General features: G+C 41.2%; 1 protein-coding gene across 2 annotated transcripts in view; it reads left to right on the forward strand.

The window, feature by feature from the left end:
* Positions 1-15,319, forward strand: part of JAG2 (jagged canonical Notch ligand 2) — a 71,975-nt gene extending 56,656 nt beyond the window's left edge. For both annotated transcript variants that reach the window (XM_075843809.1, XM_075843810.1), the window contains 14 exons: positions 606-756; positions 1,033-1,197; positions 1,400-1,513; positions 1,643-1,756; positions 1,851-1,964; positions 3,721-3,837; positions 6,299-6,326; positions 7,314-7,399; positions 7,783-7,896; positions 8,003-8,118; positions 9,248-9,490; positions 10,364-10,495; positions 11,991-12,147; positions 12,421-15,319. In XM_075843809.1, coding sequence (XP_075699924.1) covers positions 606-756; positions 1,033-1,197; positions 1,400-1,513; positions 1,643-1,756; positions 1,851-1,964; positions 3,721-3,837; positions 6,299-6,326; positions 7,314-7,399; positions 7,783-7,896; positions 8,003-8,118; positions 9,248-9,490; positions 10,364-10,495; positions 11,991-12,147; positions 12,421-12,857 — 2,088 coding nt within the window. In that variant the 3' untranslated portion in view covers positions 12,858-15,319. The remainder of the gene's footprint in view (positions 1-605; positions 757-1,032; positions 1,198-1,399; positions 1,514-1,642; positions 1,757-1,850; positions 1,965-3,720; positions 3,838-6,298; positions 6,327-7,313; positions 7,400-7,782; positions 7,897-8,002; positions 8,119-9,247; positions 9,491-10,363; positions 10,496-11,990; positions 12,148-12,420) is intronic.
* Positions 15,320-18,037: the final 2,718 nt, after the last annotated feature.

Here is an 18,037-nt window from a genome sequence, read left to right on the forward strand (position 1 = left end):
TCTCTAGTCCACAATATACTATGCGTGTGTTTTGAGTAGATTGTGCTGTTGGAGGGTTCTGTATGTGCAGGTGGAGCAGGCTATGGCATGCATTAATGTCTTTGGCAAGCCGTTGCAAGAATACAAACACATCTGAGGTTGCACAATCCTTTTTAGTTTGTTGTCCCGTATTTGCTTCCCTGTGCGTTATACTTTCTTATCAGCCAGCGCTGTAGACTTCTTCCAATAGACCACCTAGAAGTGCAGCCATGAATACAGCGACCTTATATATATATATATATATAATGTCAGGATCTTGCACACTAATTGTTCATCCTGCTCCTCCTGGTTCATGGATTGAAGGTGGTGGCTGAAACTTCTGCTTTTATTTCTTCTCCCTTGTTCGCCATCAGTATGTGTCATTCTGGGATTGGCACAACCGACAACCAGTATAGGCACAACCCCTATAGGCACTGTAACATATGCCGTTATAGGCCGTCACCCAGCGTCTTTGTGATCAATCCTCTCCACATACAAGATCTTTAACTGCGGTTGCGTATGAGGGTACAGATGATGGGCGTGTGTAAATAATTATAGCTCACATATGATTTCATTGCTTTTTAAAGGTGGACATTGATTTCTGTGACCCGAACCCATGTCAGAATAAAGCTCCTTGCTACAACGTAGGAGGCGATTATTACTGTGCGTGCTCGGACGATTACGACGGCAAGAACTGTTCTCATCTTAAAGACCACTGCAAAAATGGCTTGTGTAAAGGTAAGCGGAGGTGTCCACGCCGTGCTGAGACCGGATAGGGATGATCTTTCACTAGGTGCCCGGCCAATTAGATCATGTCTATTTGTAGGCGCATGCAGAGAAAACCGTGCCATAAAATGCCGTGCAGAATGCATTGTACAAATGTTAGTCGCTGGCTGCTAGTTCAGCGTGTGAAGTGGAGCCCCGTCCTGAGTTTTTTTTTTGTCAGCAAACTCTTTATGCTGCTGATAGTGAGCGTCTCAGTGTCCCTAATGTGTCCCTCCTTTTTATTTTTAGTCATAGACAGCTGTACAATAGCGATTTCTACTAATGCCACCCAGGAAGATATCCGTTACATCTCCTCTAATGTCTGCGGGCCTCACGGACGTTGCATTAGTCTGCCTGGTGGGAATTTCACCTGTTCCTGCAAGCGAGGCTTCACTGGTGCCTATTGCCATGAAAGTAAGTCCTTTCTAATAAATATAAATCTTGAACAATGCAGTGACCTATGAAAGAATACACTAATATTTTTTATATTTAATAATATATTTTTTTTTACCGAAAAAAAATAAATATATATATATATATATATATATATATATACTCTTCTTACGATTTTATTTTTGCCATTTAGTTATTGATATTTTATAATTCTATATTTTAGATATAAATGACTGTCATGGCATTCCATGTAGAAATGGCGGCACATGCACCGATGAAATTGACTCTTTTAAATGCTTTTGTCCGAGTGGCTGGGGAGGAGAATTCTGTGACATCAGTAAGTTAAACCTCATGTTTTTCTGACCAAGTATTGTGGATTTTTTGGCTTTTTTTTTTTTTTTTCTTTTTTTTTCTCTCAACCACGCGTGGCAGTTTTCCCATTCGTAACGACTCTTGTTTTCTCCAGACTACAACGATTGTAATCCAAAACCTTGCCAGAATGGAGGTCGTTGCATAGATCTGGTGAACGATTTTGTTTGCCAGTGTGAAAATGGATGGAAAGGCAAAACGTGTCACTCACGTGAGTAATCAGTGGTCTTCATCTAGTGGGTGTATATTATAAGATACCGATAATCTAATAAGGAACTAAACTTGCATTAACTTGTTATCAACAGGAGAATATCAGTGTGATGCCAACACCTGTAGTAATGGGGGGACGTGCTACGATACGGGAGACACTTTTCGCTGCCTCTGCTCATCTGGATGGGAAGGAGCCACTTGTAACATTGGTGAGCATCATCCGATATCCTTGTATTCTGTGACTTTACATTATATTTATTGACCAATACATTTATTGTCCGTACTGCTTTCATCTACTGTGGTCTTCCAATCTGTGGCTCTCCAGTTATTGCAAAACTACAACTCTCAGCATGTCTGCAGCGGTCAGGGCACGCTGGTTGATGTAGTTTTGCAACGGTATAGAGATGCTGACCTATCCTATCAGATAGGCGTCTGGACAGTTGTCACGTTCTTGATGTGATTTGCGCCTAGTGTCTGTAGTGTCACGTTCTACCCCGGTCATTCTATAATCTATGGCTTTGACATCGGATAGACGAGGAGCAGTAGGGTTAAGTAATTCTTTATAAACCTGAAGTTTATGAATTAAAAAAAATTATAATTCACTTTTTTTTTTTTTTTTCTAACCACGTACAATTCTTGCTGGAATAATTCCATTAATGACCCCAGTGCACAGGAAGAACCGTTTGGCAATTGCTGGTATCTAATACTGCTATAATTGGTGTGTTGTACTGTGCAGACCTCTGTAGTAGTCCGTGCTGGAGTTGGTATCACTTGTGCTGTGCAGTAACTGATGTGATGTCCTGCTGTTACATATTTCATTGTAAAATTTTCTGTATAGACTAAGATTCAGGCAGGTTAGTACAAGATTTTTTTCGGATGCTGGGAGTTGTAGGTCCCTCAATGGCTGGAGTCGCTGATTGCAGACCGCTGCTGTAGATAGATGCAGAAAACAGTTAATAATAATAATAGGATATATTTATAATTATTATTATTAGATAGTCTGGTCCTACTTAATTTCTCACCAGCAATAGTCAAGTTTCCTGATTAAAATCTACACAATAACCGCCGGGCATTACTGCTTCATTATTGCTATGGTTTTGAGGATATGTCAGACTGTCCTTACTAAAACTACAGAATGGCATTTGGTTGGTATTTTAAATACCCCACGTGCTCAAGGATAAGCATACCATAGAGCCATCCACTGACTGCAAGGAGGTCCCGGCTCAGGTTGCCTCATCCCACCCTCTCAGTGAGCGGTGTGAACTTCTCCTCCAGCACCACAACACTGGCAATCAACTAAGGCCTCATGCACACAATTATATATTTATTTATTTTTGTCCGTGTACTATCTACAATTTTGCGGATAGCACGCAGATTCATTCATTTCTATAGCCCCATGCACGCGATCGTGATAATGGATCCGTGCGGGGGAGCAAGAACTTGGTCAAACAGCAAATCCAGAACGTAAGAGGACTCCTCCAAACTGGTGACAGCAATTTTTTTGTCACGGATCTGTGAATCCTGATGACGCATTGCAATGGACCGTAACACATCTGGGGTTCTGCAGCTCGCAAACCCAATAGTCCTGTGCATTAGGCCGAAGGTAGAAATTGGCCAAGTATAGCACTGCCTGACTCCTTTCCAAGGGATGGTTAGAGGGTGCCTGAGGCCAACAACCCTAAGATGGGTGAAAACCAGAGCCAAAATTGTGGCTGTCTTTGATATTTAGCACCCATGTTAAATTTTTGAAAATTGAAGTTTTCCATAATATTTTTTTATTTTTTTACCCAATGGGCTGTCTGCAATATAAGGTAGCGCTGTTTAAGGGGAAATAAAAAAAAAAAAAAAAAACACTTCTGATATCTAATACATTTGGTTGTGAACTATTCCCTGATTAGATCCTTTTACCATTATGAAAACAAATATGAAATTTCACTTTTTTTCTTTTCTCGTTTTTGTCTATAGCGAAGAACAGCAGCTGTCTCCCCAACCCTTGTGCTAATGGAGGGACGTGCGTGGGCAACGGAGATTCCTTCTCTTGTATGTGTAAAGAAGGATGGGAGGGACGTACCTGCACACAGAGTAAGCCTTTGCCTTTTTCTTCTTCGTTCCTTTAGGATATAGGGTGTGTCTCATAACATGTTTTATCCTTTCATTTATTTGCCAACATACTTGACTCATTTGGGATGGGAAATAGCCGTAGGCTATGAAAAAAAGTGTGTGTGTGTGTCTTAAGAATACATGAACACTAGAGATGTAGATGAACCGTATTTTCTAGAAATCCTTTAAATGTATGCAAACTATCGCCGCGGGGTCTAAAGTTTTGCCACTTATTATTTCCCCAGTTCTAATAAATTTTACTTGTTTTCCAGTTTACACCTATAACGCATTATGTGCTCATAATATCGTGGTACGTTCATGAGCACTTCTAAAGGGGGTTTTACACATGACTATTATCGGGAAGACAATTGTTAATATAACGCTCGTTGCCGACTGCCCTGTGTAAACAGAGGAACGATCAGCAGATGAACGAGCAAACGCTGGATTATCTGCTGGTCGTGTACTTTATTTTTTGTAATTTAAAAAAAAAGTAAAATATTATCGTTTGGGGCAGCACATCTCCAGATGTAAACAGGGAGACGCGCTGCCGACATGATGGTAATGTATGGGGACGAGCGATCGGTGTAACGACTCGTCCTCATCCATAGCTGCGTGTGACAGGAGCAAACGAGCGCCGATCAACGATGTCTCGTTGTTCGGCGCTCGCTGCATCGGCTGCTTATCAGCCAGTGTAAAAGCGCCTTAAGGTGAACGGCATAATCTAACTTTTTACCCATGCAGTCCCGGCCTGTAGATGATATAACACACTCCGCTTCTTTCTTTCAGCTATTCCCCTTAGTTGCTCTGTACGGCCATGTTAACACTACTTATTTTTAGTCGGATTTCTGAGCATAAAACACTTAAATTACGCTCCGACATACACTTGAAATGCGCCTGCAAACCACTACACATTCATTTCAATGGGAAATACGCCTTGTAGTTCATATGAGGTGTATTTTTACGCTGCTGAATTAAAAAACACTTCGTAAAATAGTGAGCTTTTACAAGCTGATTTTTCCCATTGACACAAAAAAATACGCCTCAAAATAAGCTTAAAAAACCATAATAAAATAGACCATATGAAAATCCACTTCAATAACACTTGGATTTCAGAGGCCGTTTTCTCTTGAAATCCGCCTCGTATTTTTCAGCCTGAACATATGCCATGTGAACATGGCCTAAATGTTATGCAAGTTGATCGCAACTTGGGTGACACCCGTTGTATACATTCTTGAACCTAATGCAGGTCTGTGTGCAACTCAATGACAAGTGTCTCTGACCACGAAACCTAAAGGGGTTGTCTCGGCATGGACCGTGTCTGATACCAAAGGAGTTAACCGTGAGTTTTTTTTAAATTTTGCAGGCGGGTACAAAATAATAAACTAACAGGTACTCGCCCTTTGAATCACCTCCCGCTCTAGTGCCAATCGCTTTCCTCAGCGGTGATGCTGCCATGAATGGCATGTGACGACTGAGGCCAGCAATGGGCTGTAGCGGCACGTGACAGACTAATGCCATGTCACAGCTGCAGAAGCTCTTGGGACTGGAGCGGCGGCAAGTGGGCTGTCTGCACCAAAGCAGGGGCCGTTTCAAAGGGTGAGTTCCTGTTAGTTTATTATTTTAGTCCCCTTCCCTCCTGCAAAGTTTTAAAACTCCCGAATAACCCCTCTAATCTCCTGAAGCTCCACTCCGCTTTCTTTACATAGTATTTATATAGGTGGGAACAACATCTGATCATATCTTGACAGACATTTATTACCTATTTTCTGATGTGTGGGGTGGGAACCCCCACTAATCCCGATCAGGGACTACATAGATTAGAGGGGGCCCCCATAGCAAAGATTAAAATGCGGCTTCGAAGTGCTGGTTATCACCTCCACCCCTGGGACGACCAGACATGGTACTTATTTGAGCCCTAATCTCCTTTCCTTAATCATTGGGTTAAGTGCCCAAACCCTTGTTGGCTGACATTGTAGAAGAGAGGGTGTCCCTGTACAGCAAACTTAGGCTTGGCCCCCAAAGCAGCCGCATGGTCTTCCTCTATGCTATGTACGCCCTTGATTCCGAGAGAGAATGAGTGGTTGACCCCTCCAGTTACTATCCATTAGTGACATAACACCATTCCCTTGTTTTCAGAATCCTTGGTTGTCATAACCCCCCGCCTCCAAGACATTCTATGCAATAAAATTATTTGAGAAACACGTTCTACTTGTGTAATGTTACTGATGCCTCTATTCCAGGCAGATTCTTAGCTTTACTCCACTGCTTCTGTAGATGACCGGTCTACCTTAAATACATATACCCATTGTCTTAAGTAGTACTCTCCTGCAGAGTTGGGGTGGATGGAGGGATTAGGTCACCAGCCATTGCACGGTCTGTTTCTATGGGAGTTTAATTTATTTATTCAAGTAAAAATTAAGTGTAACTTTTTTTTTTCTTGTAGATACGAATGACTGCAATCCATATCCCTGGTGAGTGTTCTTTTCTATTTACTGCTTTATTGTTTTATTACTTTGACCATCTTGAGTTTTGTTCTGCTACATATAGTCATAGATGACGGTAGATATACACCTTCAGACCTTAAATATAAGGCTAAAAGTGTAGATCAGTCCATATTTCACTTTGTGGATACACAATACTTAAAGGGGAACCCGTCACATTAAATAAAGTGCAGCATGTTCTAGAGCAGGAGGAGCTGAGCAGATTGATATTTTTATTTTTGTGGGAAAAAATTAATTAGAACCATTTTATATCCAGAGATAGCTGTCATTGATTGAGCCACTCTGCCCATTAATATATAGTTTTGTAGGGTTAGGAGTCCAACGGGCAGAGTGGCTCAATGACTTCTATCTCTGGATGCCATCTCAAAGTAAGACTACCTACTGGACCTTTTAAAGGGGGTTTCCACGTTCTGACGACTGACCTATCCACCGGATAGGTCATCAGTATATGATCGCTGCGTGTCCGACACCCGGACCCTGCACCGATCCGCCACTCCGGCTGCCTTCAGGCACCGGACAATATTGCCGGAAGCAGATGGCTCCGGTCAAAGAATATTGACCGAGCTGCAGTTCTGCCGAACGACCGCTCTGCAGTGGTCGGAGCAATCTGCTTTCGGCTCCAACTACTTCATACCGTTCCAAACATCCGGTGCAACGAGGCAGCCGGAGTGGCGGATCTGTGCGGGGTCCTGGTGTCTGACAAACACACCGATCATATACTGATCGGTGGATAAGTGATCAGTTGTCAATGTGGAAACCCCTTTAAGCCCAAGTTATATAGACTGAATGAATTTTTCACCACAAATCTGCTTGGCTCCTCTTGCTCTATAACATGCTGCTCACAGGCCGGACTGCATGTTCAATCTAACCAGTTCCCTTTAAGTAACTTGAATTGCACCAATATTTGTGTGTTACGAAGACCGTTTCTTAATTGGTTCATCTGTTTTTCCATTACAGTTACAATGGTGGGATTTGTGTTGATGGTGTTAACTGGTTTCGTTGTGAATGTGCGCCTGGATTTGCTGGACCGGACTGTAGAATAAGTAAGACACATATATATATATATATATATATATATATATATATATCCCCCCCCCCCATATATTATTGGTGTTCCTATTGCTAATTGGTGTTACTATTGCTAATAATTCACAATCTATCTGTAGTTACAATGTCCAGACCCTATATAATAATTCTAAATGCCTCCTGCGATTATTTGTATTGTATATGAAATAAAAGAATGGATTAAATGACAAACCCCGAGCAGCTGCTCAGCATGTTGCACTAAATAAAAAGACCAACTCTGCGCATTGCACACTTTGTGCTGTAAACCAAGCGGGTTCTGCCATCTTTGATTACGGTCCATTATGTAGACCAGAAAGGCTTGCCAAGCATGGCTTTATTATTGTTTTTTGTCTTTTTGTAGACATCGATGAATGCCAGTCTTCCCCTTGTGCTTATGGTGCCACTTGTATAGATGAAATAAATGGCTACAGGTGCACCTGCCCTTCAGGACGAGCGGGTCCAAGATGCCAGGAAGGTAATTAGTGTGTTGTATTCACATAAGTGCTCGCAACAATTGTAAGTAATTTTATATGGACTGTTGGCAGCAGATCTAATCGGTTGGTTTTTTGTTTTTCTGCTAGTGATTGGCTTTGGAAGATCTTGCTGGCTGAAAGGAATGCAGTACCCACATGGAAGCAAATGGGAAGAGGAATGCAATAGCTGTCACTGTCTGGATGGAGTGACCGACTGTACCAAGGTATGGATTATAATGCTCATCCTCCTCTAATCCATAGCATTAGGTTTATAGTTTCTAGGTCTTGTGAAAACAAATGGAGATTAAGTTTGCCTTGACATTTTTGTGAAACTACTTGAATTTAGTGCAAAACGGTGCGGGTGAAAGCAGGTAAAATGATTGCGTTGCTATTAAGCTGGCCATACACATGAACAAAGTCTTCTGAAATAGCTCATTTTGGCCGACCATTTGAAAGATCAGCACGATGGCCGACATCAGAATTCTGTGTGCCGAAAATGTGGTCGACCGAAACTACAGGTGAATGAATTTGCCGATCATTTTCCACTTTGCACTAGCCCTAGAGTCAGGTTTTATTTTTTCTCTTTAAATGGACTCCCAGATCGGCTAGTTTAGTCTTTTTTTATTTTTTATTTTAAATGTTGCTGATTGAGTGGTTAGTACGAACGATCCTACGAACAATTGATCGGCAGACCGTTCTAGTGTGTGTGGCCGGTTTTAGGCATCTTATATTTGCTTATGTGCTCGTGTTCTTCCCACGTCGTTTGCTATTGCCTGGACTAGAGCACTAGTTGGGTATTAATTCACAAGTGGTTGAAACTGTTGCCTTGGTCAGATTCCAGGACCCCAGTGCACAAAGGGCCAAATCGGTATACATTTATGTATTGTCACCGTGTTTGCATCGCTTTCCCCCTGACACTCCAGTTTCCGCCCATACTCCAAAAACATACGGGTTAATTGGCTTCCTATCAAATTGGCTCTAGGACACGTCATTTAAAAAGGTTCACATTATTGGAGGGACATCGAAAAGTAATTCTTTCCTTATTGTTCCAAGGGTCCTCTAGGATGTGCAGCCTCAAATAAAACCGTTTAGGATGCGTTACCACTTTAAGCGACTCGCTTATTTGCTCTTCTGCTCAGTTTACCAAAATGCTGGACAACTAGATTACGGGAATCTTGCTATAGGACAGGTGCACTTACATTTTTGAATTATATATTTTTTTTCTCTTAACCCAAAGAGGGAAAATTGTCTGTAGAATATCTATACTAGTATATTATATAGAATGGTTTTACTCCCATCGTGCAGTCTTAAACTTTCTAATCTCATGTAGTTTAACCCCTTCTGTTTCCTCAGGTCTGGTGTGGCAAAAAGCCATGTTTACTGGAAAGACGTCACGATAAGAACCAGTGTCCCCAAGATCAGGAATGTGAACCAACAATCTCTTCTATAAAGTGCTTCCAACCACCATGCCACGAATGGGGAGAGTGTAGTGCCCCTGACAGATCTCATATAATTAAATGCCTGCCCAATTCAGGATATCTGGATAATAACTGTGCCCGGATAACATTAATATTCAATCCAGAAAAAATTCCACAGGTACCAGTTTTAATTCCGATCTGCATTTTGAATTCGTATACATCTATACGTGTTTTGACCATGTTTGGAACCATTCCTTATAGGACAAATATTCCTGTATAGTGCTGATATACGTTCGATTGCAGCCTCATTTTCCTTAGAGCTCATTCTCCTCCATAAGGTGCTGACTGGCTGTCAGTCGTGGCTTAATGTAACGGTCTAGGCAATATTGATTCACTGTGGGGTATGTTCACACGGCAACGCCAATTACGTCTGAAATTACGAAGCTGTTTTCAGGCGAAAACAGCTCCTGAATTTCAGACGTTTTGACGAGTGCACGTGTTTTTCGCGGCGTCCTTTACGGACGTAATTGGAGCTGGTTTTCATTGGAGTCAATGAAACTGCTCCAATTACTTCCCAAGAAGTGACATACACTACTTTGAGGCGGCCGTCTTTTTACGCGCCGTCTTTTGACAGCAGCGCGGAAAAAAAAAAAAAGCCAGTCTCCACAGAACACCGTAAGACCCATTGAATTCAATGGGCAGATGTTTGGAGCCGTTTTTTCGGGCGTAAATCCAGGTGTAAAACACCTGAGTTACGCCTGTAAATAGGGCGTGTGAACATACCCTTATTCCTAGATTTTGGGCCTGAGGGATGTTTCATGACAGAGAGATGGTCTTTGGGTGGGATTTAAAGGGCACCAATCAGGCCCTGCACTAGACACGAGTATGCATTTTTTGCCTAGACTGTTCCTTTAAGGTTAAGTGAGCATTCACTTTCTTTAGGCTTGTAAGCTATATAATGTAAACCATGTCTACTACAGATGAGATAGTATATGCAGATTTAATATCTCCATTATTGATTATACTAATTGATGTTTTGTCCCCATCTAAGGGAACTACAATTGAAAACATCTGCTCGGAGATCCGCTACTTGCCTTCCATCAGGACTGTGTCCAAAGACCAACCACTTGTAGTATTGTGTGACGAAACGTATACGCCAGAGAAAGCAGTGGAGGTTACAGTGGTAAGTATAACTTTGGAATACAGAGTGCAAAAAGTTTCCGTATTAAACAGGTGCTCATGAGGACCTTATGCCCATTAGGGCGTATGGACATTATAGTGGTAGGGGTCCCGCGCTATGAGGCAGAGCGGTGAGCATCTCTCATAGCGCAAGCCGCTCTTTGTAACCGTCCCGTCCATGTATTACAGGGTCATCTATTCATTTGAATGCATAATACTACATTTGTATGTATGGCTGTGTACGTTGCTGTGTTGGGTGAATAAATTCACATTTTTTTGCTGAGTGCTGCTTCCAGTCTCTTTTTCTTGGATGTATGTATGGCTAGATGCGGCTTCCTCCGGGGGTTTGGAAAAGCTGGACCTGTGATTATCAGCTGATTGCCGAAATCGCTTCGATATACAAAGAGGTTGTCTTCTTTGGCTACGTCCTGATGTAGAGGAAGAAATCTGTGGCAGTTACAATCAAATTTTGCTGCTTATTTCACCCCATGCATTGAAAAGGGTGAAATTCACAGCTATTCCGCAATATAATCTGCATGCTGTGTTTGATAATCTGCAGCATACTCCTTTTCGCACGCAGATTTTTTTCTGCTACATGTGGATGGGGTTTTGAAAAGCTCATCCATTTGTATTGTACTTGAAATTGTCTCTGATTTTGCCCTGCGGATATTGCTGGGATATTGAAGCCCTGTGGTCATTAACTTGTCAGTAAATATCGCTAATGTTGCCCAAAGACCTTTTTTCAATGGGATGCGCTAACTGAAAAGTAACCTGCAAAGCTGATCACTGTCATTTATACGGTTCTTAGCAGGTTATAGTGTAATCCCTCAAACTGGATTGTCATTGTATTTTTGTACTAGCTTGTTGGAGCAGGAATGGTCTGTAATGTGTGCATTAGGACATGGCAGTAATAACACACGTTTTTTGTTTCTTTTTGTCCGTGTGCGATTGCCAATTTTGCAGGTAGCACACAGACTCCATTCATTTATACGGCCCCATGCACACAACCGTGATGTTGACCAATCCAGGTAGCGGCCGCAAAAACTCCGGACATGTCGTCATTTTACTGACCATATTTGAGGATCATGAGCCTTTTTTTTTTTTTTCTTCTTTGTGAATACTGATGACACATTGATGCACTACAGAAGTTTTTTTGCAGACAAATGGACCGCAATTGGACAACTGATCCATGATTTTGCGAACCGCAAAATCACTATGGTCGTGTGCATTAGGCCCGAGATGAAGTGAGGAGGGTTTCATGTCTTCTCTTAAAGGGGGTTGCCCACCAAAAATATTTCACTTCATAGGTAGGGAACTCTGACCTTCATGGAGAATTCTCTCCAGGTTTAGAGGCCCCTGCGTCTGGGTGGAGATTCAAATGGCTGCGCAAACATGGGCAGCCCCCTCCTCCATTCAGTCCATGGGTGTTGTGTTAAGTATATTTTTTAAGGCAGCAAGCTTGGCCGTTTTTGTAAGTCTATCATGGTCTTGTCTTTCAGGCACTCGTCTCACAAGTGGACAATCAAGACGCCACTCTTATTCAGAATGCTGCTAATACAATTGTAAATGCCATCACCAAACGACAGAACAGTACGGTCATGTTAGCAGTCACGGAAGTCAAGCTTGAGACAGTAGTAGTAGATGGCTCCAGTTCAGGTATGTAATCCCAGTCCTTAGAGTGCCAGACACATATTATGACCACCAAATGCCAAGACGTATGTCCTGTACGTAGTCCAATCAGAAGCTTCTTTAAACATTGCCAACCCCCAATGCTGCCAAAAAAAGGATGGTACAGATACCCTCGTGGTATCGGTAGAGAAGGATGCCATATTTGTTCCCTTCCAATAAACTGTCCCTCTTGAGCTCTTACCTCTGTCTACTATTGATATTATACACAGTTTCTAACATTTTTCTTTTTTTTCTTTTTAGATTACCTTGTCCCGGTACTCTGCGTTGTTTTTGGCATAGTCTGGGTGACGTGTATAATCATCATATGTGTCTGGTGGACGCGAAAGCGAAGAAAAGAGCGAGAGAGGAGGCGAGAGGCTCGCCAAGAAGAAGAAGCAAATAACCAGCGACAACCTTTAAATCCAATATGGAACCCAATAAGGGTGCCTTATAGAGACATTCAGTATGAATGCAAAAATCTCCTTCATACTCAAAGAACTTCTGGTGCAGAAGAGGGGGTGAAAGAGGACATGGTGGACAAGGAGGAGGAAACTGAGGAGGATGATTGCCTCCCCGAGTCCTACACAAAGGCTTACACAAGCATAGGGGATAGTGACTGCTCAAAAAGTAAACCACATCGGACAAGTCTTGATAAAGTGGATAACAGATGTGTTAAAAATGTGAACGCACCCCACTGAAGGAAGCAAAGCCCTATCTGTATACAAGGATAAGACAGTGTACCTATACTAAGAATGGGACGAGGAGAGACACAGAATTCATCTCCAATAGAATGGCCCTTACACCATTTGTTGGCATCATGGGCATGTTCCTTGGCAAGAATTGCCAGGCCCTTATTTTTCTCTGGACAAGTGGTTCAGGACTACAGTCTGGACTCCCAATTACTTTATATTATGTAAAAATGTTACCAGTTTTGTTTTTTTTGGGTTTTCTTTTTGTATTTTCTATTTGTTGCTGTAGTCTTTCTATAAATTATTTGTGACTATATAAAAAAAAAAAGGCAAAAAAACAAAAGTTCTTTGATAGTTGCTATTTTTATAAAGTTTGCTTTAAATCCTCTTAAGTCAAGAGGAGACAAAAGGTTCTCTGTATTTTCATTATATTATGTTCATTTTCTTATGCAAAGACTGTACAGTTGTTTACAAGATTGTATTATTTTTTTGGGTTAATGTTTTTATAATTTAATGACCACGTCCAGCCCTCCAGATTGAAGAAAATAAGTGACTTAAACTTTTTTTTTTCTTAAACCAAGCCCCCACCTCTTTCCTGTCTCTGTCCAATGTTCTTGCAATGTCTCGTAGACCAGACGGTAGAAAAAAAACAAACCGTGCCCTGTTCTTAGGTTCTTTATCTTTGCTTCTAGCTCTGGTCAAACTTTTTGCCTTACAAGTCTTTTTAACAGGCACCGCATTAATGCGACACAGCGATCTATGACTAAGTGTCTTTTCAGTTTTTTTTTAATTTTAGTTTTTTTAATGGTTAATTTTATTTTGTATTTTTATTTTAGGATTGCAGTATTGATGTATGTGACAAGTGCCTTGAGATTAAACTTTTTCTTTAGCAACTGTCAAAGACTAACTTCTGCTTTAATATATATATCATATATTACGGGCAGAGTGCTAGGGTCCTCCTTTATAGAGACATTTATTTTCTCATTGTAAACATGTTTTGTAAATATGTATATATTGAAGGAATCGCTCTGTATATTTGATTTATTAACTATTTCAGAATTTCTTCTGTTTTTGTCACGCCATTCCTTTTTAATTTATGTTTCAGAAGGGAGGAAGTTTTGAGAATTTTTTTTTTTTTTTTTTTTTTTTTGTCCAGATTCAGTAAGTAAGGTTAAAACTGGACTTCACTCAAAGCCTAAATTCCGGTTATAGTGCATTTAAAAGGGGGTTGAACAGGATTACAAAAACATGGCAGCTTTCTACCAGAAACTGCGCCACACCTGCTTATGGGTTGTGTCTGATGTTACAGCTTCACTCTATTGAAATCGATGGGATTGAGCTGCAATACCATACACAACCTGTGGACAAGTGTGGCACTGTTTTTGGAAGAAAAAAAGGGTTTTCTAATCCTGGACTACAACTTAACCCCAGGATCCCACTCCACTACCTTGACAATGTCTCATAAGTATCTAGAAGGTTGAGGTATGTGGTTTTTGGCAGGGTTCCCAGACTGTATAGCTTGGTGGTCATCGTTTTCTTTCCCATAGTAACAAATTAGGGGTCAAATTTGTTTATTCTAAATTGCCTATAGCCAATTTAAAGGTTTTTGTTTCTCTGGGGAAAAATGGGGCCCTTTTGTCGAATCTTACACAACCCCTTTATATCCCCACATCTTTGCTTCCTTGCCTGTTCGCGTGGCATGGAGGGGGAGGAATCCTGGGGTTATTTGGAGTCGCACCTGTATTTTTAGGTTTACGTGAAGTTAGGCTTTTATCGATATTAGGAGTCGGGTCTGTTGTGCCTATGCTGTGACACCGTTAGATTGGTGTAAATAGACTATAGAAATGTTTGAGCCCAAGTGATCTGGTTTTCAAAGGATTTGGGTTGACTTTGCTCAGAACATGGTGAATGTGATGTCACCGAGAGACGAGCATTTCCTTTTTTTGTGAACCGGTTAGTTAGTTGTGGTGATACATTTATGTTCTTTCGTTTAAATGACAAGCCTAATGAAGGGAACAATTTTTTTATTTTTTTTGTTTTCTCAAAAAAAAGGCAAAAGGCAGCAAACGCAATAGGTTGAAATACCTCACAAAAACATGGCTGTTCATAAATAAGGCTTCAGCAGATATTTTTGTATATTTTATTTTTTGTATTTTTTTTTTTTTTTTTTTTTTAAAGGCTTTATTACATAGTATGTCAAGCTGCTTAATTTCTCTCCTCTTATGGTAGTATCAGTGTAAAGCAACATCCTTACTGACAGGTTACTAGTGGGAGGTGGGTCCGGGGAGTGGAGGGGTATCTGAAAGTGTAAACTCTGGCCAATGACCGTGAATGCTTGAAAATAATTATTTTATACAAGAATGCAAGAATTGCTTGGCAGGATCTTGTTCTGTTTAGTGCATTTTGGTTGACATGTTCTTAAAAAATGTTTCAGAAACTATTTATTAAAGCATTTTATAACAATGTTAAAATTGGTCTCTTATCGTGTTGTGTGGGGTGTTTTTGTTTTTCAATTTATTGTGACGTGAACAGTAGTCATCACAAAAATGCCTAAAGCACACAGTGCCATAGACGGCCTTTGGAGTTTCTATGGTGTCCTGTATTATGGAGCCATAGGCACTGTATAGACCCCCCCCCCCCCCCCCCTAGAAGTGTTGCCTGAATACCTCCCTGTAATATGTCAAAATCTGCACACGAGATACAGTATGGACCCATAGAGTTCGAGGCCTTATAAAAAATAAAGCCGTGAGCAGTGAGGCTTCATTCACACATTGCATAGAAATTGCAAGGTCAAAGCTGCCTAAAAATCCGTACCAAAATTTGCGATGAAATAGTCAACAACAAAATGCATGCGTAAGGCTGGGTTCACACGAGCACATTAACGTCCGTAATGGACAGACGTATTTCGGCCGGAAGTCCCGGACCGAACTCAGTGCAGGGAGCCGGGCTCCTAGCATCATAGTTATGTACGATGCTAGGAGTCCCTGCCTCTCCGTGGAACTACTGTCCCGTACTGAAAACATGAATACAGTACGAGACAGTTGTCCCGCAGCGAGGCAGGGACTCCTAGCATCGTACATAACTATGATGCTAGGAGCCCGGCTCCCTGCACTGAGTTCGGTCCGGGACTTCCGGCCAAAATACGTCCGTCCATTACGGACGTTAATGTGCTTGTGTGAACCCAGCCTTAGGTGCAAAAGTTAGCCGCAGGTTTTCATTCCTTGCATTGCAATGAATAAATCCACGGTGAAAATCTGCAACGTTTCCGCAACAGAGAGGGCATGCTGCAAATTCAAAAACCGCAGCAGATTTTTTTACACTGAGTGAAGGGGGTTTTAACAAACCCAATTCACTAACCTTGTACTGTACTTGGTTACAGAATTTCTGTGCAGCTTCCTCAACAAAAACTCTGTGTGAACATAGCCTAAGAAGATGCTATAAAAGGGCCCGTATATTAACCGAACCTTTAAAATAATGCATTAAGGAAAATGTTGTTCAGATAAGTTCCAACTACACTGTCACTCATTTGTTTGAAACTAACAAGGTCAACCTGTCTCCGGAGTATAGAGGTCAGAAGGATTTACTTTTTCCAAATCCAGCCGGATAATCGCATGGATTTGGATTTTCCACATTCATGTTGATCTTCTATCACTACAGATATCAGGCGAATTTTCCATGGCCAGGAGTTTCAGCTCTGTGGGTTCAATCATCCACGTAAAAGCTATTTTCAGTTCTCCAATTGTAGTATTTTGAAGCGTATTTGTTCAATTACTATTACCTAGGATACGTTACCCTTGTTTTACTTAGATTATCCTTGGTTTACCGGTGCAGCATTTTTTATATTTTGAGCTGATGGTTGGGAATCTATCAGCACATACTATATGGAAGCCCCATTATATTTGGTAATGACAAATAACATTCAAAAGGACCTGTATGTTCTCCGGATATTTCATGGTGGATACTGTACAAGCATTTACGAAAACAGGCAATTGTGGAGTAACCTTTTATAACTCCTGGAAATGTATGAATAAATTTGACAATTGAGCATTACCATTTCCCTTGTCAATAGGGTGGTGATTTCCTACATAGCCTGACACTGCCCATTCAGAGTTGACCTTGATAGACTGTGTTAAAAGAACCATTATTTACAAGCAGAATGGTAAAGTCCAGTTGTCAATTTATAAATCTATTTCCAGAAGGAATAGCAGAGGAACAGCACAATGTAGTTATTTCATGGGGAATACCATTTCACATGTGTGTTTACTTAGTCATGTCAGAGGAGCAAACTATCGCCGATCAACGTGCTGTGTTGACTATTGTTTTCACGGCCAGTATCGGGCCGGCTAAAATTACATGAACAGCTGTATTTTTGAGACAGAGGTTAATCTCAAAACTAAATTTATCCTATACTGATGGGTAGCAGCCTGGAACAGTCAATGTGCCGTTCGACAATCTACCTCTTTAGCTGGTGGCTGTTACTGCCTCACCTATTTTGTGAGGAACAGTTCACAATATTAACTTCTGCAGAGTTACAGTACAAAGTATACCAGAAGAGCAACATGGAGCCACTTCTCATCTGCTGTCCAGGTAGATAGCAGCACAGGACATTTAGTACTGTATGTTACTGTACAGTATTAGGAAATTAAAGTAAAAGGGGAATCCTCCCAGGATCCCCACTGTTACCGTAGATCGGTGATGGCTAAACTCAGGGGGAAACTGTAATGAGTCACCAGGGTGCTAGATGAAGGTTCATGGACTTTCCTATTCCATGGGACCTCATTCTCACTTTTTAGAATTGCCTTACTCTGAAAGCCTTGAATACTATTTGTCATAATAGCCAAATGTTCGTTGGTTGACTATCTTCACCTGCCATCAACGTTCAACTCTTTCCATACCCGTTGCGGGATGTAGGCTAAATGGATCCTAGCTCTTCGGAGATTACAATTTCCGGTTTCATCTAGGATAATGATGGAGGGTTCCCGGACAGGGATCTTCAACAATCCTACTTAGATTACACCCTCCCGTCCATATACATTTTCGAGCCATGTGGAATACTTCTATAAAAGTGTATCCTCAATAAGAACATTGCATTTGTGATAAAATATCACCCAGCTGTCGCCATATACTGGGTCTGCACAAGTAATATGGTCATAGGAGGACGTAATGATGGTTTTACGTGGAGCGACCAG

This window comes from Rhinoderma darwinii, chromosome 12 (genome assembly GCF_050947455.1).
Source record: "Rhinoderma darwinii isolate aRhiDar2 chromosome 12, aRhiDar2.hap1, whole genome shotgun sequence".
Classification (NCBI taxonomy): Eukaryota; Metazoa; Chordata; class Amphibia; order Anura; family Rhinodermatidae; genus Rhinoderma; species Rhinoderma darwinii.